Consider the following 24,345-nt stretch of genomic DNA (forward strand, 5'->3'; position numbering starts at 1 on the left):
CCAGCCCATTGTATCTAACTTTTCACAGTTTTGATGAAAGGTTATTAACTTCAAATGCTGGGCTAAATTAAACAAGGTGATAAATTCTCTTCCTTTTGGCCAATAATTGGCCTGATGATGGGAACAATTGGCCCTTAACAGCCTTGAGGCAGATTTTGGCACTTCTAGATCAGGAGGTCCCACGGCAGAGAGATTCTGATCAATCAGAGAGTGACCACTTTCCAGCTTTGGGACAGAGGCATTTGGAGCTGGATCTTGATTAGGGTATAAATGTTTGACTGTCTCGCAGGGTGCCAAGCTTGCAGTCCAGGGCAAGGGGGAGGGGGGGGGGTTGCTTGTAGTGGTGTTGGGATGAGGTGAAGAGGGTGGGTAGGCTGCCATTTGCGCATGAGAAGGCAACTTATTGGGGATGGGGAGCCTTGGCTGCCCCCGATGATTACGGGGGAAACTTTGAGATACTCCACTGTTCACCAATAGCTTTTGCGGGGAAACCTGCTGGGTTAGCCACTTGACATGGGCCTGTCCTTCCATTGGTTAAATCCCAATAGTGGTGGGGTGGGGCCCTTAAGCAGGCATTGATTGCCCACCTAAGAGCATCAATTGGCCCACTGGTGTGGGGGATGCCCTATGCCATCATATTGTTGCTGAGAAAAGTACAGCTATTCAGCTTTAATGTATTTCACTTTCCCACTCACGAGGACCCAGATGAAGATTCTTGGAGATATAAACTTGATCTTTATTACAATGCTAGAGCATGGGCTAATGGCATTCCAAGTTGGGATGCCAGGGAGCTCAGATTTAAGAATTATACAGACAGTTATACTTCAGATTCAGTTAAAGAAATTAGCATATACCAGTCATATATTACTAGTTACCAATGCCCCATCATGACTATCGATTAAGGTTACGCCATGCTTGGTACATGAGAACGATTAATCAATTATCACTGGTGCATGCCTATTTAATTTCAAAATCCAATCAGTACAAAGACACGTACATGCTGTCTCACAATATTTATCACCGGCTCCCTGTTATTAAGAACGCGCTATCAATCACAAGCTGAAAGACTATTCTTTCCAAGGTAGATGGCCCACTCCAACAACAATTCTGGACGATTATGTCTTTTCTTCAGATAACTTGACACTGCTGCAAAAATTGTGAAAAGATCCTACATTGTTCCTTATTATTCTTATGAAAGACCATCTGCTGCTTATCTTCTCCCATGGCCCCATCACAAGTGAGATGCGTGCTTGGGATGCCTCCTGCAGCTATCAAATTCAGCTAAACAGCTTGTTTGTGTAACAAAGAACAATACAGAAGAGTTTAACCCCTTCAGCATTTAAACACTTTTAAAACTAATTTCAAAATAATGGTTTAAAAACCACACTCTTTCAGCTATGTTGGTAAAATTGAAGTGGGAGCAAGGACAGGTGGGAAGGCAGTGGACAGATTGTCCACTGGATTTAATAAGTCCCCACCCCCCCTTTCAACTTTGATGGGGGAGTGTAAAATCCAGCTTTCTAATTCAGTTTCTCTCTCCACAGAAGCTGCCTGGCCTCTTGAGTATTTTCCACTTTTTGAAAATATTGTTGATCATGTAATGTAAATTAATCTATTCTTCCCACAATTACTATTTCCTGTAAAATATTGTGTTCTAAATAATCTGTCTGCTCACTAGTATTATTTATGTTAGGTTTTCAGAGCTCTCGGCTGTTCATTCAGAAAAAATGTATTTTTCTCTCCTACAGGTTTAAGTTTCACCATTATCAATCGTAAGTGACATAACAAAAGTACACTTCAAAAACTGGAAGATTGCCTAACTTCTGTAACGTCTTGACATGAGCCAAGAAAAGAATGCCCCTTGTACCCCTGGCGTTAGTATCGTGAATAAGCTCAATACTTTGGTGCAAGAAACTGCTATTCAAAACAGAAGTGAAAATTACCTGACAGCCACAGGTCAAGCTCCAAATGGGGATGCATTAAACTCTGAATGCACACAAGGTATAACTGCGAAGGAGCCAACTTCTGATAAAAGCTCACTTATAGGAGATGAGGAATCAAACCATGCAGCTGATCATCTGGGAACAATAACCAAACAAGAACATAAGATACAGCCCATAAAAAGAGTGCCTGAGCAGTCAGGCCAAGAATATGGCACAGACAGGAAGAATACTTCTAGTCTCACACTTGAGGTTGAAGCGATAGCAGAAACAAGCATGAAATGTCCCAATGACAAAATTGCTGAGGGAGTGACTGGAACATTGGCAAATGGAGTCAGTTGTGACTTAAAAGTTGGGGAGGATACAGGCCAAAGATCAGAAAATTTCTTACTCATGGAATTGGCTGAGAAAAAAGACAGTATTTTTTTGGAGAGAAGCACAGCATGTGGAAAGGATGCACAGACGAAACGATATGTAGAAGAGGAGCAGAAAAGGTAATTACTTGGAGGAGATGCATCTGGGTTTTGAGGTTCCCTAATTACCTAGATATATGCTGCTGATAATGGCAACAGCACTTGATTTTGCAATTATAATAGTTGTCCTGATGCCAATCAAATTTATGGTTTCAGACTTAAAGGGAACAGTGGAAATGATTGGGCGCTTAAAAAATACAAAAGCTATTTTGGATGCATTATTACGATATTCAAGCCACACTTTTATTAAAAAAGCAAAGTACTGCCGAAGCTGTCAATCCAAGACACAAAGAGAATTTTCTGTTTCTTTCAGATTTTGTGATAGTATTGCATTTTGTTTTAATTGTTTATTGTCCATGATAATTGATGAAAGCCAATTTCAATTATGCACTTGTCACTTTTGAGATGTAGACGCTATAAATACTGGCAAATATCAGAACTCATGATTGCCAGTTAACCCATATTTTATTTACCGTATCATTTTGTGGTATAAGTTTGATTGCTTCCACACTTACTCTTGGTCAAAGTGTACGGTCTGTGTCACCGACTTTCTTCTTTGTGGCTCTGTGTTGATACAGCAAATGAGGCAATGACTGCTGAGTCTCAGTTTCTGCCTGGTTTATTACCTCCTTTGAGCTGGACTTCCAGCCAACATAGAACACTACAGCGCACTACGGGCCCTTCGGCCCTCGATGTTGCGCCGACCTGTGAAACCATCTGAAGCCTATCTGACCTACACTATTCCATTTTCATCCATATGTCTATCCAGTGACCACTTCAATGCCCTTAAAGTTGGCGAGTCTACTACTGTTGCAGGCAGGGCATTCCACACCCCGACTACTCTCTGAGTAAAGAAACTGCCTCTGATTTCTGTCCTATATCTATCACCCCTCACTTTAAAGCTATGTCCCCTCGTGTTGGTCATCACCATCCGAGGAAAAAGACTCTCACTGTCCACCCTATCTAACCCTCTGACTATCTTATATGTCTATTAAGTCACCTCTCAGCCTTCTCCTCTCTAACGAAAACAACTTCAATTCCCTGAGCCTTTCCTCGTAAGACCTTCCCTCCATACCAGGCAACATCCTAGTAAATCTCCTCTGAACCCTTTCCAAAGCTTCCACATCCTTCCTATAATGTGGTGACCAGAACTGCACGCAGTATTCCAGGTGCGGCCGCACCAGAGTTATGTACAGCTGCAGCATGACCTTGTGGTTCCGAAACTCAATCCCCCTGCTTATAAAGGCTAGCACACCATATGCCTTCTTAACAGCCCTATTAACCTGGGTGGCAACTTTCAGGGATTTATGTACCTGGATGCCGAGATCTCTCTGTTCATCTACACTACCAAGAATCTTGCCATTAGCCCAGTACTCTGCATTCCTGTTACTCCTTCCAAAGTGAACCACCTCACACTTTTTCGCATTAAACTCCATCTGCCACCTCTCAGCCCAGCTCTGCAGCTTATCTATGTCCCTCTGTATCCTATAACATCCTTCAGCACTATCCACAACTCCACCGACCTTCGTGTAATCTGCAAATTTACTAACCCATCCTTCTACACCCTCTTCCAGGTCATTTATAAAAATGACAAACAGCAGTGGCAAGTGATCCAATTCTACCAATACTTGTTCCTCCTCATTTGTGCTGTGTACTGTACTAAGTGCTCATATGCTGAAATTCGCAAATACAATCCACATCGGCCTCCACCACCACCACTCCCTGCTCCTCGACTAGAGTGAGTGTATATGCGCTGCTATCAAAGAAAAAAAGCTGCGAGGTGAGCTGGTTGGGGTTGGGATAAATAGTACTGGAGTTTGTCCATGTTTTGGAGCCAACATGGCTATACCAGACTTGTTATTGTGCAATGAGGTAGGATTAATTGCTAACCTATTAAAAAATGAAACTTAATTAAAGAATGAAACTTAATTGCACAAAGACATGCAGGCCAGAAAAAGATCTTTCTGACATTTCTGGTGATACCTTCTTTGTTGATGGAGGAGGTGTTGTTGGTGATGAGGTTGGAGGGAGGGGTTGTCTCGCCGATTTATGAGAGGATTTTAGAGGAAGATAAGAGCCTGGATTCTCCGATTTTGAGGCTATGGATTAATTAAACAGATATTTTGCATCTGTCTTAACTATAGAGGACACAAGTAACATCCCAGAAATAGCTGTAAATCAGAAAATGGACGGGGGAGAGGAACTCAGGAAAATTACAATTACCAGGGAAGTGGTATTGAGCAAATTGTTAGATCTGCGGGCTGACAAATTCCCTGGTCCAGATGGACTTCACCCTAAAGCCTTGAAAGAAATGACAAATGAGACAGTTGATGCATTGGTTTTCATTTTCCAAAATTCTGTTGATTCAGGGAAGGTTCCAGTGGTTTGGAGGATAGAAAATATTACTATTTTATTCAAAAAGGGAGGAGATAGAAAGCAAGAAACTATAGGCCGGTTAGCCTCACATTTGTCATAGGAAAATGCTAGAATTAAAGATGTTGTGGCAGGGTACTTGAAAAATTCAAGACCAGGCATTATCAACGTGGTTTTGTGAAGCCTGTCCCTAATAGCAGGTTTCCTGATCCGGTAGAGAATTGAGCATCGGCCTAAAAAGGCCGATCTGGTTCCGAAGCTCCGGTCCCCTGTCAGCAACGGCAGCAACCGATACATCCCGTGCCAACAGCACCATGCAAAACCACCCCCTTCCTCTCCTTCAGTCCTTTATTCCACCTTCCCCCTAGCCTCTCACTCCTTCCCACTACCACAGCTCCCCCTCCCCCCTCCAAATGTGATAACAGAATCCCAGAGCTCCACCTCCGAGAGTGATAACCCTGCATGTGTGATAGGGATTCCTTTTCACTGGCCCAAAAATGTTAGGGGAGTGAGGGGAGATTATGGGAGATGGTGAACGGTTTGGGCTCACTCATTGAGGATGCTGTCATACAAGGTGGGTTCACATTGCTGCTCCCAAGCCCTGCCACTTCTCGATGACTGACAGTATAATCATGTGGGACCTTTATGTGTCATGGACGCCCTGCCATGCAGCAGCAGCCCTCCACCCCCCGCCCCTCCACCCCCGCCATCCTTCACACCCATGAATCAGAGGTTGGAGGCAGGTCGGACAGGTGGTACAAAAGTGTTTAATGATGAGTATTTACAGTATGCGTGCCCTTCCCTCTTGCTATCTACAACACTCATGCCAACTGAAGCGTTATCTATCTTCCTACTCTTGCGTGGCGTATCGTTTCTTCTAGGTGTTACTCCAGATAACATCAGAAGTGAAGGCTGCCTGCTGCTTGACTTGTCTTCTGGAGGCCCTGGGCTTGGCAGGCTGGGCCCACTTTCAGGACTCACAGGTGACAACGTGTCAGTCTACTGTCTGCTGCCCATGAGACGCGCCAGTGTCATGTGGGGGGCTTTCAGAAGAGCTGATATGGGAGGCATCGACCCCATCACCTCCTCTTTACTCAGGGTGCTTGCTGGCCACTGGGCTACTCCATGGGATGGTGGGGAGGCCAGAGTGAGCTTCGGAGGCTCCACCGTCACCTGGAACTGCCAGCCTTAGAGGCCTGCCTCAACTTAACCATGGTCTTGATGCCCTCAGCCATGGCGCACTGAGATTGTGTCATGTCATGTCCCTTAGCAAGTGAGCCATGTTCTTCATCGCCTAGGTCATGTACCTCTGGACCAGTGACATATCCCTCTGTGACTGGCTAAGGTTAGTCAGCACCCGGCCAATGCTTGCGATGCCCTCAACCATGACCTTTTGTGAATGGGCCAAGCTCTGGAGTGCTGCAGCAATGTCCATCTGCACCCAGAACATGTCCGCCTGTGATTGGGCTCTCTTGTCCTGTTCCTCAGCCATGGACAGCACAGTGAGTTCCAAGACATGGATGACCTTACACATGACTCTGATGTCTCGCCCCAGGCCTTCCACTGCGGATGGCATCCTTTCAGTATTGGCCTGAGTGCCACACATTGTTGGCAACATCTCCTGTGCCTGAAGGTGGCTGAACTCCTCCAGCAGGTGCTGGAAAGTGGCTGACACCCCCTCCTATATATATTCTGGCTGTGCCTCTTCATCTGCATCAGTGAGGGGATCATCTTTTCCACAAGCGCAACGCTGTCTGGGCAGCAGCTGTTACCTGGGATCGGACAGCCCTCTGACAGACTGCTCCCTCAGGATCCCCTGCCTCCACCTGATGTGCTGCAGCATATGTCGTGCTCACCGGAGGATGACAATAAATCAAATCAAATCAAATCTTATCAAATGACCCAGGAGCCTGATCCCAAGGGATAATGCGAGTCTCATTCTTCATCATTATCTCAAATCCCTTTTATTGCTTCCAACCACAGTCTCCAGTGCCCTCTTATCTCGAGTCAAAGATTTAAACTTAAATAATAATTTTCCTGCCTGCATGTTTTGGCAATTTCTTCTTCTTAAGTGATCCCTCATGACCGAGGATGACGTTTTTCCACTCAGGAGTTGTGGTCTTGAGGTGATTATTATCAATAATAATAATAATCTTTATTGTCACAAGTAGGCTTACTTTAACACTGCAATGAAGTTCCTTGGGAAAGCCCCTAGTCGCCACATTCCGGCGTCTGTTCGGGTACACAGAATTCAGACTGTCCAAATAACCTTACAGCATGTCTTTCGGGACTTGTGGGAGGAAATCGGAGCACCCGGAGGAAACCAATGCAGACACGGGGAGAACGTGTAGATTCCACACAGACAGTTACCCAAGCCGGAATTTGAACCTGGGACCCTGGTGCTGTGATGCAGCAGTGCTAACTACTGTGCTACTGTGTTGCCACTGTGCTAAAAAATCCAATACTGGATCTGCACACTCTGCCACAGTGGGAACAGGTTGTTTTTGATGAGACAGGTGGGTGGGTTGCTTCAGTTTTGGTATCCATCTTCTGCTGTTTGCACTTAGCCTCCACCTGGTCTTGGCAGAGCTGTTTGAAATGGTTGGCACCTTTCCAGATCTCCAGTTTGAGCGAGAGATTCCCACAAATCATCGGAGATGTTGCATTTTTTCTGATGAGGCTTTGAGGACATCCCTGAAAGTTTCATCTGCCCTCCTGGTAACTGTGATGAAGCTTGGAATAAAGAGGTTGTTCTCGAAGTCTGTTCTCGGATGATGTAGTCTGTTCAACCGAGGTGTTTAACCACAGCCAGTGCCTCGAATACTGGGGATGTTGGCTTTCGAGGGGACACTCATATTGTCATGCCTATCCTGCTTTTGAATTTTCAGGATTTTGTGGAGGCATCGCTGGTAATATTTACCCAGGAATTTAAGGTGTCTGCTGTACGTTGTCCATGTATAAAGGAGAGCAAATAGTACTGCAGTCCTGAAGACTATGAGCTTGGTACTGGGTTTGTGGCACGGTGGCACAATGGTTAGCACAGCCTCACAGCGGCAGGGATTCTGGCTTTTGGTGACTGTCTATGTCGAGTTTACACGTTCCCCCCACATCTACGTGGGTTTCTTCTGGGTGCTCCTGTTTCCTTCCACAGTCCAAAGATGTGCACGGTAGGTGGATTGGCCATGCTAAATTTCCTCTTAATGTCCAAAGATGTGCTGGTTAGGTGGGGTTACAGGGCTAGAGCAGGGGAGTGGGCTTACGTAAAGTGCTATTTCGGTTGATCGGTGCAGACTTGATGGACTGAATGGCCTCCCTCTGAACTGTAAATATTCTATGGGTTGGAGGTCTTTGTCATCCAGCATTTGTTTCCTGAGATGGCCAAAGGCTGGTGCACTTGACGCGACGTTGACTTTCATCGTTGATGTCTACTCTCGCCTTCACGATTGTCGCAAAAACCTATCTAGTTCACCAATGTCTTTCAGAGAAGGACATCTACTGCCCTTACTTAACGGGTCTGGGGATTGTTGACTCCAGGCCTACAGCGAATTGGTTGACTCTTAAATGCCCTCTAAAATGGCCTAAAAAGACATTTAGTTGTATCAATTCGCTTAAAAGAAGTCAATAAAGATTGAAACTGGACGGCCCACCTGGCATTGACCTGGCAAACTCAGATCGCTGTGCCTTTACTGTCGCTGGGTCAAAATCCTGGACCTCCCTCCCAAACAACACCACATAGACTGCGGCGGTTCAAGAAGGCAGCTTACCACCATCTTCTCGAGGGCAACTAGAGATGGATAATAAATGCTGGTTTAGCCAGCGATGCCCACATGAATGAATTTTTAAAAAACTTTTCCAGAACAGATATTGGAACAATTCTCTGACTTTGCCTTCCTGAGATGGAATTGTGCCCACCAGGAGCACTTGTTTGTATCAGGCACCTAAGAGTAAAGTAATTCTGTGAAATACAAGCATCTTGTGTGTTTCATTTAAATATATTTACTCTTTCTGAAACAAATTTGTGTGTCTTTTTGAAAAATATAAACTGATTTCTTGAAAGGACTTCCCTGCCCTTGCTCTGAACTTACATCCTTCTTGAGTTTCTCCCTGTCTCCACTTCTCTCCTCTCTGAGCTCAACTTGTTCATTAGACTCACCTTCTGGTCCCCAGTTCAGCTGATATTGTTCATGGTTCTATCTCTTGAGGTGTTCTTGCTCTCTTCTTGAAAACTGCCATTATCACCCTCTGTTAAATAAAATTGACTCTTGACTTCACCATTGTTGCATACTACTGTTTCATTTCTAACCTCCCTACTCTCTTCAAATCATTTGTACATGTTATCACCTCTCATGCCCATCTTTCTCAAAGCTCTTTGTTTGAATCCCTCCAATGAGGTTTCTGTCCTTGCCACAGTACTGAACAGCTTTTACCAAAGTCACCAATCACATCCTGTGTGGCTATGACAAAGGTAAACTATCCTTCCTCGTTCTTCTTAAACTTTGACATGGTTGACCACACCATCATCCTCTAACATCTTTTCACCGTCATCCAGCTGCACGGGACTGCTCCAACGGGATTCTTTCTAATCGTAGCCAGAGTTTCACTTGCAACAGCCTCTCTTCCCATTCTCGCACCATTGCCTCTGGTGGATCCTGAGGATTTACTCTTGGCTGCTTCTTATTTCTCAACTACGCGTTGCTCCCTGGCGTCATCAACCAAAAGCATAGCATTAGTTTTCACATCGACCCTGTCAACATTCAGCTCTACCTCAGCACCAGCTCACTTGACTGGTCCACTGTTGCTGAATTATCAGATTGCTTATCCATTTAAATATTGGGAAATCTGAAGCCATTATCTTCTGTCCTCATTCCAATTTTTGTTCCCTAGCTACCGACTTCATTCTTCTGCCAAGCATCAGACTGAGACTAAACCAGACTGTCATATTTGACTCGGATATGAGCTTCCAACCACGTATCTGCACCATCAATAAAACCACTCATTTCCACCTCTATAACATTGCCTGCCTTCCTCCGTGCCTTAGCTTGTCTGCTGCTGAAACCTTCATTCATGCTTTGTCACAATGCATTCCTGGCTGTTCCCAAATTCTACTGTCTAAACTTCAGATCAACCAAAACTCAGTAGCTGTCCTTAATCTTGCCAAGTTCCATTCAGCTATCACCCCATGCTTGCAGACTTATATTGACTCCCTGTCAAAAAGCGCATCAATTTTAAAATTCCACGCTTTTCAAATGCGTCACATTCCACTGTCCGCCTGGGTGCTCCCTGCATGTCTGCTGGCGATTCCATCTCACGGGTCCATATATCCTTTGGGGTGGGCAGCTGTGGAGATGGTGAGCGGTGATGGGTCACTGACTGGGTAAGCTGTCCTACAAGGCACCTCACACTTCTGGCCCCATTTCCTGCTGCCTCTGTGGGTGACCCCAGGTGGAATGTCCAGTTGTCCTGGGGGCCCTGCAGTTTTCGTGCATAAGGTTTTAATCGTGACTATTGACAGTGTTGTGCCCTGATCCCTACCTCTAACCCCTACCTCTAACTTCTAACCTATGTGCTGCACCTGTGCCAACTTAACTGGTGTCTAATCTTATTACTTTACGTGGTGTGATCCAGGACAGCACATCAGACGCGGAGGTGGCATGCTGTGTATCTTACACTCTGACCTTTGATGCCTCTGGTGGCCATCCTCTGGAGGGTCTGGACCTGGTTGGAACCGCCTGTCATTCAGGTGTCAAAGGTGACGAGGTGCCAACCTGTTCTGCCCACTGCTCATCAGATGCGCCAATGTTAGATGGGGGGGGAGGGGGGGGGCTTCAGAAGCACTGAGGTGTTCCAGCAACTCCACTGTGGGACTCACCAGCACGGGCCCTATCACTTCCTCCTCCCTTGGAGTGCTCAATGGCCCCCTGGCTACTCCATGGGAAGTAGGTGAGGCTGGAGTTTACGCCAGAGACTCCACCGTCACCTGGCGCTGCCAATCCTGGAGGCCCGCTCTCGTCTGAACCAGGATCTCGATGCCCTCAGCCATGGAGCACTGAGACTGTGACATGTCCTTGAGCGAGTAAGGCATTCTCCTCATTGCCTCCATTATGTATTGCTGACACTGTGGCAACTCCCTCTGGGACTGTGCCAGGTCCCTCTGTGGGTGGCCCAGGTAAGTCAACGCCCAGCCAATGCTCTCGACGCCCTCAGCCACGACCCTTTGTGACTAGGCAAGCTCTGGAGTGCTGCAGCAATGCCCGTGTGGGCTAGCTACATGGCTGCCTGTGACAGGGCTCCATTGTCGTGAGCCCCAGCCATTGACCGCACAATGTGCCCCAAGCCTTGGGGTGCCTTATCCTATGGCTGTGACTTTTTCAACCAAAGCCTCCACCGCGGTCGGCACCTGTTCACTGTTGTTGGCCTTGGTATCACACATTGTTGGCGCCGCCTCCTGCGCTTAAAGGGGGTTGGATTCCTCTGACTGCACCTGCAGGCGCTGGAGGGTTGCTGAACCCCCCACCCCCACCCCCCGTAAAACCTGGGATTATCCTTTCCAGAAGCTATACACTCGTCTGGACTACAGCTGTTTCTTGAGATCGGGCAGCCCTCCAACTTTCCGCTCCCACGTGTGTCCCTACCTCCACATGTGCGAAGTGCGTGCCAGATGGTGAGCCAGGAGCCTCTTTATTGAGATGATCCACCGAGGTGATAGTTGCTGGGGTGGTGGAGGGTGCAGGTGAATACATTGCCGAGAGGGTGGTGTCCTCTCTGGACTGGTCGTCAGGGGTTTGCTGGGGACATGGCTGGGGACGAGGTACCCCAGACGGGCCAGCTTCGTCTGTTGGTGATCCTGCAAGACAAAAGACAAGACACGTGAGATCCCGGGAAGGAGTGATCTGGGAGACAGCGGTAACTCATTTGGTATAAGAACATCACTTTGCACTCGGGCTCACTTGGTTGTTCCATGCCAATCTCCGCCTGGGACATAGCCCTCTCCTCCACCTCCCCAGCTAGCTCCATCGCCCTCTGCTTGGCGGGGGTGAGAGCCCTGAGCTACGACTCTCTCCATCCGATCTTCTCCTGCTCCTACCGATTATGGGTCGTCTTTTCCTAGGGGACACATAAAGGACATGATGAGATGAGTGGAGTTACACTGGTGGCCTGAACGTGCAAGGCACCTGCCCAAAGAGGACAATACAGGTGTTGGGGTTTGGTGCAGGATGGGATGCGAGGGAGATGGAGGCATGGGTTTTGATTGGCCTCGAGGGTTGGGGGTGGTGAGGGCTGAGGGACGAGAATGATGCCAAGGGCAGAGGTGGCGGCTCATCCGTGCTGACCTAAGGAGGTTGTTCATCTTTTTGCGACACTGCAAGCCAGTCTGCCTGGTGAGGCCCATAGCAGTGGCCACTTCTGCCACCACCTGCTGTCCAAGGGTGGTAGCGTCCTGCCCACCGTGGGGAAGAGGGCGTCCCGCCTCGCCTCCACCACATTCAGCATTCGTTCCAATTCAGCATCTACGAAGCGTGGTGCTGCTCTCCGTGGGGCCAATTTCTTGGCTGGAATGCGTGTGTCTGGGGAGTGGAGTGCTTATAACCAGTTCTTACACATCAAGCTTTCAAGCTCCAATTCTGGCCACTGTGAATCGTACGCTGGCGGGAATGAGAATTCTTTAGATTCACAGAATGTTGGCTCATTAGCACATGCTGAATTGCTCCGGAACTAGTGCCCCCAACGGGAATGTGAACCCCACGCAATTCGGTCCCAGTCTCTCAAACAGAATTCTGTCCACACACACATGGTCCCCTCTCTCTCTCATACACAAATACTCCCTCCCACACCCATCTCTCCCCCACTCAATTCAGTCCCAGCGTGAACACTTAAGTCTCTCAAATGGCCAATTTTGCCCACACGCACATGCTCGCCTCTCTCTCATTCACAAATACACCCTCCCACACCCATCCCTCTTTCTCACATACACACACCTATCTCTCTCTCACTCCTATCCACATCCCACCTATCTCTCTCTCCCACACACAGCACCACACCTCTCTCTCCCAACCACTCTCCCACTTCTTTCTCCCTCACCCACACTCGGCTTTCTCTCCCACTGAACTCCCACCTCCCTCTCACTCCATGCCTTGGCCTCCGCTCCACACATTTTGCCCCGGCCTCCAGGTTCACCTCCTCTCCGCCACATGGCTGCGGCCTACCTCGCTCCGCCGCCTGCTACGCCGTGCAGTTGCCTTCGCCCTTGCCCTGCTTTTGCCGCTGACTGACTTGGCTTTTATTTTCCCAACATACATAATGTGCATTCAAAATTATGAAAGAGCTTACGTTTATATAGAACCTTCTCACAGCACTTAGAAATACCTGAATGAATTGGGAACCAATTACTTTGATGTGATTTATATTTACATCACTAAAACAATTAATCTGCTTAATGCTATTTCTGGGAGCTTTCAGCGTACAACCAGAGGCTGGCTTCTTAGTGCATTAGCTCTTGATAGGCACAGCCCATCAGTAGTCAACACAGTGTGAAAATTGGCTTTGTTTGGACAAGCTGGAAGGACAACTTTTTTTCAAATTTAAAATGGCTAGACCCACCGCGGTACCCTGGATGAGTCCCAAAGAACCCCAGGCTTCCGCGGATCTCAATTTGGAAAATGCTGATTTAGGGAAATATGTCTAGTTGAGTTTGCATTGCAGTTTTGCACACCGGGTACAATTTTCTTTCTTTGGAGGTGGGATAGTTAAGCCTGCAAGTGCTGTAAATCTACTAATGTTGCCCCTGTTTCACTTATGCATTTACTGTGAAATAAAACTGTTTGTCACATATTTGCCTAAATCATGATGTACTGCCCTCTGAGGCCAAGGTAAATTATGTGAGGACATCAGATATCACCATAACTCAAAGTATGACGATGAGGGTTTTCTCTATGGTTCCTGAGCATGCTATCTGTTGCCTCGGTATTGGACAGTAAAATGTACTTTAGGGGTCATAAGGAGTGAGCATCTGTCTTCTGTCGTGATGTTGAGCCAAAGAATAAAATATAAAGAGTGATTATCTGAAGTAAAAACGTAAAAATGTGACACTCATCCTGGTTGATCAAATAATATTCTTGACTGGAATGTTTTTTGCAAAATGATGCAACTTTCTCCATAGCCTCTCCTGCAGAAGCACTTCTACAACTGGATTTTGGAATGGCAGCTTTTTTCCTCGGCTTTGCTTCAGAAATTAAATTTGTTGCTAGTTCCCTCTTAAAGGTGACTAGCAATCCTTGTACAGCTGCTGGAACAGGATATTCCATCTCTTAATACTTGTGTGCGCCCAGTGATTCGGTGCTATGTCTTTTTGTCCGACGTCATTTCGTCCAACGACACTTCGTCCACGTCTTTTGGTCCAACGTCTTTTTGTCCGCACGTCTTTTGGTCCAACGTCATTTTGTCCGATGATTTTTTTCATCAAAGACTTTTTGTAACTTGACTTATATTGCCAGAGTTGATCTCTGCGTGGATTATTGAAATAGGGATTATATAAACAGAACATTTACTCAGTCTAAATTTGATCCGGCTCTGTAACTAGCAGTGGGGACATCACTGAAAACCGATGCTGCAATTTGTCATAATCACGCCATTCCTTGTGATACACCTTTCGTATGTGTTTTCTACAAGAGGGGTGTTTGCACTTTACCTAGCAGAGGGTTGAAATCTTATATTGAATAATGTATATTCCGATCATGTACGGATTGATTCAGATTTTGCTGTGTTAGTGTACTTACGGGAACCAAGTTCCTTCCGACAATCAGTTTAATATCTGCGAAACGCAAAGCTGTCATTTCACATTTTGCAAAGACCTTTGCATTAAAATATGCCAGGCGCCAGTGCCCCAAATGATGGATATATTTTAAAATGTCAATCACCGGAAAGTCAAGTACACCCTGCATATGCCTCCCTTAATGAACTATCAAACGTTCATTTAACAGAAGTTCACAGGCGAAATGGAGAAACTAATAATCTTCGCGCAGCAGCACACGCTGTTGGGACAAAATAGAAATAAGCTGACACCGGATGCCAAAAGCGAAAACAATTCAATCCACAGCACAAACATGTATAAAACGAAAAGTAAGTTTTTGTCACCGGGTTTAGATTTAGGAATGTGCTTCGTAGTTACTAATTTAAATGGATTGGTCGTAGCTGACATTTATCGTTCAGAAATACTATCTAGTTTCATGCACTTAACAGTCAAATATTGTCTGTGTTACTGCACTACATCGAAGATAATTTGCAGTTATTTCTAGTTAAGAAAAATCACCAGGTAAGTCCAGCTAAATTTGTAATTGGATAATTGGACAAAAAGACGCTGGATCCAAAGGACGTGCGGACAAAAAGACGTTGGACCAAAAGACGTGGACGAAGTGTCGTTGGACGAAGTGACGTCGGACGAAAAGACGCGACACGAGTGATTCATGTGTGGTGTACCCAGACTGCTGCTGTTCTATTTGAACAAGTTCCCCTCACATAGCTAAAGATGTGTCCAGAACCCCAGGAGCCTGGAACTGAAATATTTTCTGTTGTAATTATAGATCTCAATTCGTAAGATTGTAGGCGTGATCTACCGGCCACATCCCGCCAGAATCAGAGCGGGACGTGGTCGGTAAATGCTGGGAGAGGCCTTCCCCAGGCTTCCCGACGGCCTTTGCACCTCGCGAGATCAAACCAGATCCGGGACCCAGTGTCGTACGGTTAAGACCACGCTGACACCGGATCTAACCTGCTTTCGGCATCAACTGGCTACCCCAGGGAGACCTTTGGCCAAGCGCCAATTAGTACTGATCCATGCAAACGTGGACCAGGCAGAATAGCACCTGGAGGAGTCTCCCAAGCCATTGGAGGCCCCTGAGTGGTCAGGGACAGGGCAGGGTGCCCCTCTTCCTCTCTCCCTGGCCCAAGTTTACCTTAGCACTGCCAGGCTGGCACAGTGGTACTGCCATCCTGGCACTGCCAAGGTCCCCAAGTGACACTTCCAGGCTGGCAGGAGCACTGCCATGATGCCAGGCTGACAGTGCCAGGGTGTATGAGTTCCAGGATGGCATTACCAAGGGTCCGGGCCTGAGGGGGCCATGCCCATGAAAGAATGGATGATGGGAGGGCATAAAGGTGGGGGGGTGGGGGGGTGGGGAGAGTGAAGGGTTGGTATGAAGGGGCCTCTGGAATATTGGGGGGGAGGTAAAGGGTGGGGATTCTAGAAAGGGGGGGGTGAGAAAGGGGAAGTGGGAAAGCTTGAAAAGAGGGGCCCTCTGTGACCTCGTGGCAGGGTTTCACCATTTGTGGGTTGTGGGGTAATGCCCATGTATGTGGGGGTGACATTGCCTGTGGGTGGGGGCTGTGGGGAACCCTCAAACTCACTTAGAGACTGGGGCACCCTTTCAAAATGGTGGCCCGATCTTGGATCGATCTTGGCCAGCGAGTGCAGACTCGCCCAGTGATGGAAAAAATTCGAAGTGTGGGCTAGTCTGGGAAGAAACTCCCCAGGGGCTAAAGAAGTGACTAGGTTTGGTTAGATAGCGGTGGGGTACCCGCCGACAGAGCCAGGGAGAAACCCCTCGCCAAACTCGGCTGAAATGACACTTAAGGCGCGGTCTAACGTGTAAACGTTTCTATGTCTTTTATGAGAAATGATTCTCTTCTGATTGGAAGGAGCTAGTAAAATATATATTTTTGAGACGGCACGGTAGCACAGTGGCTAGCACAGCCTTACAGCGCAAGGGACCTGGGTTCAATTCCAACCTGTGTGGAGTTTGCACTTTTTCCCTGTGTCTGTGTGGGTTTCCTCCGGGTGCTCCAGTTTCCTTACAAAGTCCAAAGATGTGCAGGTTAGGTGGATTGGCCATGCTAAATTGCCCCTTCATGTCCAAAGGTTAGGTGGGGTTACAGGTATAGGGCAGGGTATGGGACCTGGGTTGTGTGCTCTTTCAGAGGGCCGTGCAGTCTCGATGTGCCGAATGGTCTCTTTCTGCACTGTAGGGATTATATTCAGTTCGCCCTTTAACATTTCCAGATTTATTTTTTCTAGCAAGTGGAATAAAATTGTTATTTTTATCAAATCCAGAATCTAATCTCCAAGATGTTTAAAACATACTTAATGATTTGACTTCCAATAAACTTTAATCTAGCATCACAAATTAGAGAGTGTAACAAGCAGGTTGATGGAATCAGTGCTTTTTTCACATAAATTTGGGGATTTTGGAAACATGGGGCGCGATTCTCCGCAAATGCGGCGAGTCGTAAAGGCTGCCGTGAAACTGGCCGTGTTTCACGGCAGCCTCCGCGCCCCCTCCCGGGACCCGATTCTCCCCCCCGGGCGGGGCTAGCAGCGGGGCCCCGTGAACCACGGCATCGCAGCCTTAGCGACCGTCGCTAAGTCCGCGCGCCAAGCGTCACGCCAGCTGACGCGCACGATGACGTCAGCCGCGCATGCGCATGCGCGGATTGGACGGCTCCAACTCGTCATCTCCCTCGGCCGCCCCGCGGACTGGTCCTGCGGGGCGGCAGAGGGAGAAAGAGTGCATCCGTTACGGACGCACTGCCCGCGATCGGTGGGCACCGATCGCGGGCCCTTGCCCCCCTTGGCACGGCCGTGGTACTGCTGTGCCAATCGGGGCCCTGGATGCCCAGAACGGGCATGTTGCGGCCGTTTTTACGACGGCAGCAAGCAGGTGTGTTTGACCATATCAGATATCAGGCCGTAAAGGCCTGGGAACGCGGCCCATCGGCCTGGGGAGAATCGCTGTTCGCCGTAAAAAACGGCGGGCAGCGAATCGTGTCGTGGGGCGGCCGTGGGGGGGGGGGGGGGGGGGGGGGGGGGGTGGAGAATAGCGGGAGGGCGTGAAAAATGCCGGGGACGCTCTCCCGCTATTCTCTGACCCGTCGTGGGCAGCGGAGAATCGCGCCCATTTTCTTTTACTTTATTTTGATATATTACTGATAACTTTTACAAAATGTTTCTTGCTTTCAGTGAAGTATTTCTGTTTGTTCAGTGAAAGAGTAAATGCATTCATTCTAATTTTAAGTTTAAAATAAGGTTTAAAATGTCACTCAATGTTACTATTTGTTGTGTTGGTCTGTTTACAGGTTGATAGTTGAAGAGATGCTGGCTAATGGTGCAACTGCAGAAAAAGAACAAATCCAAGTGACGGATAGTCGAGATGGATTCAGCTCTACATTTGAAAGAATTGTGGAATCTGATCTTATGAAAGGGACCTCATACAGTAGCCTGGATTCTTTGGATGTATTATCACTGACTGATGAGACCGATAGTTGTATCAGTTTTGAAGCCCCACTCACACCACTGATCCAGCAACGAATTAAGGAATCCCCTGAACTGCTGCAGCAGAAACTGGTTGAGGTTGCTGAACAGCGAGAATTCCTGGAAGCCGGAGTTAGCGATGATCAGGAACCTCATTCTAAAATGAATGAGGGACATGTTGAAAGTCCACTGAGACACTCACTCACCAGCAGCAGGTCTGAGAATGTGCTGAGCAGATCCTCTTTGAAGTCCATGCCAAATGGTTTGCACGATGAGAGAGATGAACTAGAAGATGACATCAATAAGATCGTTAGCTCCATCAGGTAAATAGATGAAGTAAAAGCAGTTTCAGTGGAAACTAATTTTGGTGGGAATTTTTATGCTGAACATCTTTTAAACATGTGTATTGACAAAAACATTGCTTTAACAATGGGAATTTTTTACTTTGTCCGTCCTAGCACATCAGGCGTAATTATCAGGAAATTGAGTACTCCAAGTTTATGATTTTCCACCTGGTAATTTTAATGAATGGAATATTACAGGCTAGGTGTTCTCAAAATGATTCACACAGCTCAAAACAACACTTAGCAGTGTTGGTGAAGGTTTTGGGATGGATTTTGAAGGTTGGGTAATCCAGCGAAGTGGGGGAGTTTAAGAAGAGTGTGGTAATCCACCATTGCATATCTATGTGTGTGCCTCTATTAGGGGATGTACAATAGTACCTGCTATTACAGGTTTGTCGGTAAGCCCCTGCCGGCTAGCTCCACCCACAGGGAGCAGTATAAATATCCATGAGATCTCCTGAGCGAACATTTTACAGCTGCAGTTGAGGGAATAACATCTCACGGCAATAAAGCCTCTTTGTACCGTTTCGTGTTTCTGTGTGCAATTGTTAGCGCAATAATTTATTACCGTGAGATTTCGCAAACCATGGACATCAGAATTAAACCTGACCGCCTGCAGCTGGATCCGCAATCGCCGAACGCCAGGAAAGACTTTAACCACTGGCTGGCTGTCTTCGCTGTCTACATCACCTCAGCGGACCCTGCACCATCGGAAGCTCAGAAAGTGCAACTACTTTACTCAAGGTTGAGCACCAGCGTGTTCCCGCTGATACAGGATGCGCCGACCTACGCCCGTGCTATGGAACTGCTCAAAGAAAATTATGTCCAGTTGACGGACACTCTGTTTGCGAGACACGTACTCTCCACTCGCGTCCAGCAACCGGGTGAGTCGATTGAGGACTTCTGGCGGGCCCTTATCCCTCTAGTACGGGACTGTGAGTGCCAGGCCGTCTCGGCTACGGAACATTTGAATCTCCTCATGCGAGATGCTTTTGTGGCGGGGATTGCATCGGTCCCCATCCGGCAACGACTGCTGGAAGGGGCCGCGCTCGATCTAGCAGCGACAAAGACTTTAGCGCTCTCTATGACGGCCGCTTCCCGTAACGTGCAATCCTACCCCGCCCACTCATCCTACCGCACGGCCCACCCATCCTACCCCTTGTGGATCCCGCAACCGTCCCCCCCAACTGGGGCCGCTCCCGCGCAGTATGCTGCGCTACTCACCATACCGCGCACCCTGGGGGTCCCCGCTGCTACTTCTGCGGCCAGCAGAAGCACCCCCACCAGCGCTGCCCGGCCCGCACCGCGACCTGCAAATCTTGTGGCAAGAAAGGCCACTTTGCAGCGGTGTGTCAGGCCCACGCTGTTGCCTCCATCGCGCACGACCTCTTCCCCTCTCCCCAGCCGATCGCACAATGGACCCCGCCGTCTGCAGCACCCGGGGCCACGTGCGATCAGTGGGCGCCGCCATCTTTCGCCGCCCCCGCAACGTGCGCTCCATGGTCGCCGTCATCTGGCCCCGCCCCCACAATGTGCGCTGCATGGGCGCCGCCATTTTCTTCCCCGCAGGTACTCCGGACGCCGCCGTTTTGTCCTCCCCTCGGGACTGGATCACGGGACCCGGGTCGCTGCCGTTACGCATCAGAATCTTCGGACGATCGCCCGCTACTCGCCTCCATGACGCTCGACCAATCCCGTCCTCGCAACCTGGCTACCGCTTCAACGACGGTGCTCATCAACGGCCACGCGACCTACTGCCTGCTTGACTCCGGGAGCACCGATAGCTTCATTCACCCGGACACGGTAAGGCGCTGCTCCCTCGTGGTCCATTCCACCAACCAGCGGATCTCCCTGGCCTCCGGATCCCTCTCTGTCCCGATCCGGGGCTTCTGTCTGGTCAGACTCACCGTACAAGGCGTGGAATTCAGCCGTTTCCGCCTGTACGTTCTCCCCAACCTCTGTGCGACACTTTTACTGGGCCTGAACTTCCAGTGTAACCTCCAGAGCCTCACCCTCAAATTCGGCGGACCCCTACCCCCACTCACCATTTGCGGCCTTATGACCCTCAAAGTTGACCCTCCCTCTCTCTTTGCCAATCTGGCTGCAGATTGCAAACCCGTTGCCATCCGGAGCAGACGGTACAGCACCCAGGACACGACCTTCATCAAGTCCAAAGTCCAGCGGCTGCTTAGGGAGGGTATTATCGAGGCCAGCAATAGCCCCTGGAGAGCTCAAGTGGTTAAAACTGGGGAGAAACACAGGATGGTCGTGGACTACAGCCAGACCATCAACCGGTACACGCAGCTCGACGCGTACCCCCTCCCTCGCATATCTGATATGGTCAATCAGATTGCACAGTTCCGGGTCTTCTCTACAATTGACCTGCAATCCGCCTACTACCAGCTCCCCATTCATAAATCGGACCGTCCGTACACTGCCTTCGAGGTGGACGGTCGCCTCTATCAATTCCTTAGGGTTGCCTTCGGCGTCACTAACGGGGTCTCGGTATTTCAACGAGAAATGGACCGAATGGTTGACCGGTACGGACTGCGGGCCACGTTTCCGTACTTAGATAATGTCACCATCTGCGGCCACGACCAGCAGGACCATGACGCCAACCGTGCCAAATTTCTCCACACCGCATCTCTCCTCAATCTCACTTATAACAGGGAGAAGTGCATATTCAGCACCGACCGCTTAGCCATCCTCGGCTACGTAGTCCAAAATGGACTACTGGGGCCCGATCCCGACCGCATGCGCCCCCTCATGGAGCTTCCCCTCCCCCACTGCCCCAAGGCTCTCAAACGATGCCTAGGGTTCTTTTCTTACTACGCCCAGTGTGTCCCACAATACGCGGACAAGGCCCGCCCACTGATCCAGTCCACGCAATTTCCCCTTGCGGCCGAGGCACAACAGGCCTTCGCCCGTATTCGCTCAGACATAGCCAAGGCCGGTATGCACGCAGTAGATGCGACACTGGCCTTCCAAGTTGAGAGTGACGCTTCAGATGTGGCCCTTGCCGCCACTCTAAACCAGGCAGGCAGACCTTTGGCTTTCTTTTCCCGCACCCTCCATGCCTCCGAAATTCAACATTCCTCAGTTGAAAAGGAGGCCCATGCCATCGTTGAGGCGGTATGGCACTGGAGGCATTACCTGGCCGGCAGGAGGTTCACTCTCCTCACTGCCCAACGATCGGTTGCCTTCATGTTCAACAACACGAAACGGGGCAAGATCAAAAACGATAAAATCTTGCGGTAGAGAATCGAGCTCTCCACCTATAATTCGTAGGCATGTCAGACTCTACAAGGCGGACCAGACGCCCTCTCCCGAGGTACATGTGCCAGCGCACAAGTAGACCAGCTCATTGCCTTGCACAAGAGCCTTTGCCATCCGGGGTCACTCGTTTGTACCACCTAATCAAAGCCCGCAATCTGCCCTACTCCGTCGAGGAAGTACGGACAGTCACCAGAGACTGCCAGGTCTGTGCGGAGTGCAAGCCGCACTTCTACCGGCCAGACCGCGCGCGCCTGGTGAAAGCGTCCCGCCCCTTTGAACGCCTCAGCGTGAATTTCAAAGGGCCCCTCCCCTCCACCGACTGCAACACCTACATCCTTAGTGTGGTTGATGAATTCGCTAGGTTCCCCTTCGCCATCCTATGCCCGGATATGACGTCTGCCACCGTCATCAAGGCCCTCGATTCCATATTCGCTCTGTTCGGTTTCCCTGACTATATTCACAGTGACGGGGATCCTCATTCATGAGCGATGAGCTGCGTCAGTTCCTGCTCAGCAGGGGTATCGCCTCCAGCAGGACGACCAGCTACAACCCCCGGGGAAACGGGCAGGTAGAAAGGGAGAACGGAACGGTATGGAGGGCCGTCCAGCTGGCCCTACGGTCCAGGAACCTCCCAGCCGCTCGCTGGCAGCAGGTCCTCCCTGATGCGCTCCACTCCATTTGGTCACTGCTGTGCACCGCTACTAACATCACACCTCATGAACGTGTTTTTACCTTCCCTAGGAAGTCTACATCCGGGGTGTCGCTCCCGACGTGGCTCGCAGCTCCTGGGCGCGTCCTACATCGTAGGCATGTCAGACTCTACAAGGCGGACCCTCTGGTGGACAGGGTACGCCTGCTCCACGTGAACCCCCAGTATGCCTACGTGGAGTTCCCCGACGGCTGCCATGATGCAGTCTCGCTCAGGGACCTGGCTCCCTCAGGTGCCGATCCCATGCCCACACACCTCCCCACCCACGCGCCACCCTCTTTTTCCCCGGCGCCCCCAACATCAGCCCCACCAGGTCCATCCCTCGTTCCCCTGCCCACACTAGAGGACATGGAAGATTTCGGCACGCTCCCGGAGTCGTCCAGCCACCGGCCAACACCAACACCGCCACCACCGATGCCATTGACGCCGAAACCGCCTGTACAGACGTCGCCACCGCTGCTGCGTCGCTCGCAATGGACTGTCAGACCACCGGTCAGACTCAACCTATGACGGGCACTGGGTTGCAAGATGGACACCTGATTTTTTTTCTCCCCTCCCCTCTATAAATAAATCGCTGCTTATGTATTATAGTTTCACGTCACCCCGTCGGACTCATTCTTAACAGAGGGTGAATGTGGTAATCCACCATTGTATATATATGTGTGTGCCTCTATTAGGGGATGTACAATAGTACCTGCTATTACAGGTTTGTTGGTAAGCCCCTGCCAGCTAGCTCCGCCCACAGGGAGCAGTATAAATATCCATGAGATCTCCTGAGCGACCATTTTACAGCTGCAGTTGAGGGAATAACATCTCACGGTAATAAAGCCTCTTTGTACCGTTTCGTGTTTCTGTGTGCAATTGTTAGCGCAACAAAGAGTATTCCTGAACGTGTAGCTAAGAAGGTTGAAAGCTCTATGGCTGGAGTTGCAGCAGAGGATGTGAAGACGAGTCCGGGGTCAGAAGAGAAGAGTTGTGTAGGAGCACACGTTGCAGAAATAGGAAGGGGTAGGACAATGGAGGACTTATTGATGAGGGAAACGATTTTGAAATCAATGTTTTAGAGGATAGGGAACTGATGAGATTGATGAGGATAGGGTTATTAGGACAGCGAGAGTTTGTGTGAGATAGAATATGACATAAGAGTTCAAGATGAGTTAACATTTCTGAAGGAAAAGCACAATACTTCAGATCTGGAAATCTGAAATTTAAACAGTAAATGCTGAAAATATTCAGAATACGGGCACAGTCTCTGGAGAGAGAAACAGAGTTAAGTTTCAAGTCCTTGGTCTTTCATCAGAATGAGAAAATGTTTGAGATGAACATCTTTTAAGCAATAGCAGAGGCAGAAGAAAAAGGGAATGCTAAAGAGCAAAAGGAAAGATTTGTGATGGGGAGAACAGGAATGATTAAATGACAAAAGGGGCGGAAGAGAGTTAAATAGTTAATGCAGAATAGCATTGAGGGAAGGAAGTATGGAAAACATAACTCGCGAATGCAGCAGAATAGGCAAATACATCCAGGGGACCCTGGCGCTGTGAAGCCACAGTGCTATCCAGTTGTGCTACCGTGCTGCCCAATTTTGTTGCAATTGATGTGCAACTACCAAATGTGGATCCATCTGTTGGATACCTGGTTCCTATGAAGCTGCCCTGTTTCAGGCATACTTTGGCAGTTCAGGTACCACAGCTTTTCCAGACCCTGGGTACCTTCTGGGATGGATATGCCTCAAGCCTGTGAGGAACCAACACTCAAATGCAGAGAAGAGGCCCAACACCTGCCATGGATCCACCTTTGAGCAGGCTGTTCAGCTTCTGAAGATGAGATTCATGGGCTGAGGTCAATTTGGTGTAGTATTTCAGTATGCCCGAATAAGGGTCTCGTGTGTCATGGTGGTTTGCTGTACACAACCTGGCACTGTAGAGGGGGG

General features: G+C 48.9%; 1 protein-coding gene across 6 annotated transcripts in view; it reads left to right on the top strand.

The window, feature by feature from the left end:
• Window positions 1–24,345, top strand: part of psd2 (pleckstrin and Sec7 domain containing 2) — a 275,923-nt gene that overhangs the window by 75,340 nt on the left and 176,238 nt on the right. For 5 of the 6 annotated variants that reach the window (XM_038795695.1, XM_038795693.1, XM_038795694.1 and 2 more), the window contains 2 exons: window positions 1,749–2,434; window positions 17,912–18,409. In XM_038795695.1, coding sequence (XP_038651623.1) covers window positions 1,839–2,434; window positions 17,912–18,409 — 1,094 coding nt within the window. In that variant the 5' untranslated portion in view covers window positions 1,749–1,838. The remainder of the gene's footprint in view (window positions 1–1,748; window positions 2,435–17,911; window positions 18,410–24,345) is intronic. The other variant, XM_038795697.1, reaches the window with a different exon arrangement.

The sequence above is a fragment of the Scyliorhinus canicula genome, chromosome 4 (genome assembly GCF_902713615.1).
Source record: "Scyliorhinus canicula chromosome 4, sScyCan1.1, whole genome shotgun sequence".
NCBI lineage: Eukaryota > Metazoa > Chordata > Chondrichthyes > Carcharhiniformes > Scyliorhinidae > Scyliorhinus > Scyliorhinus canicula.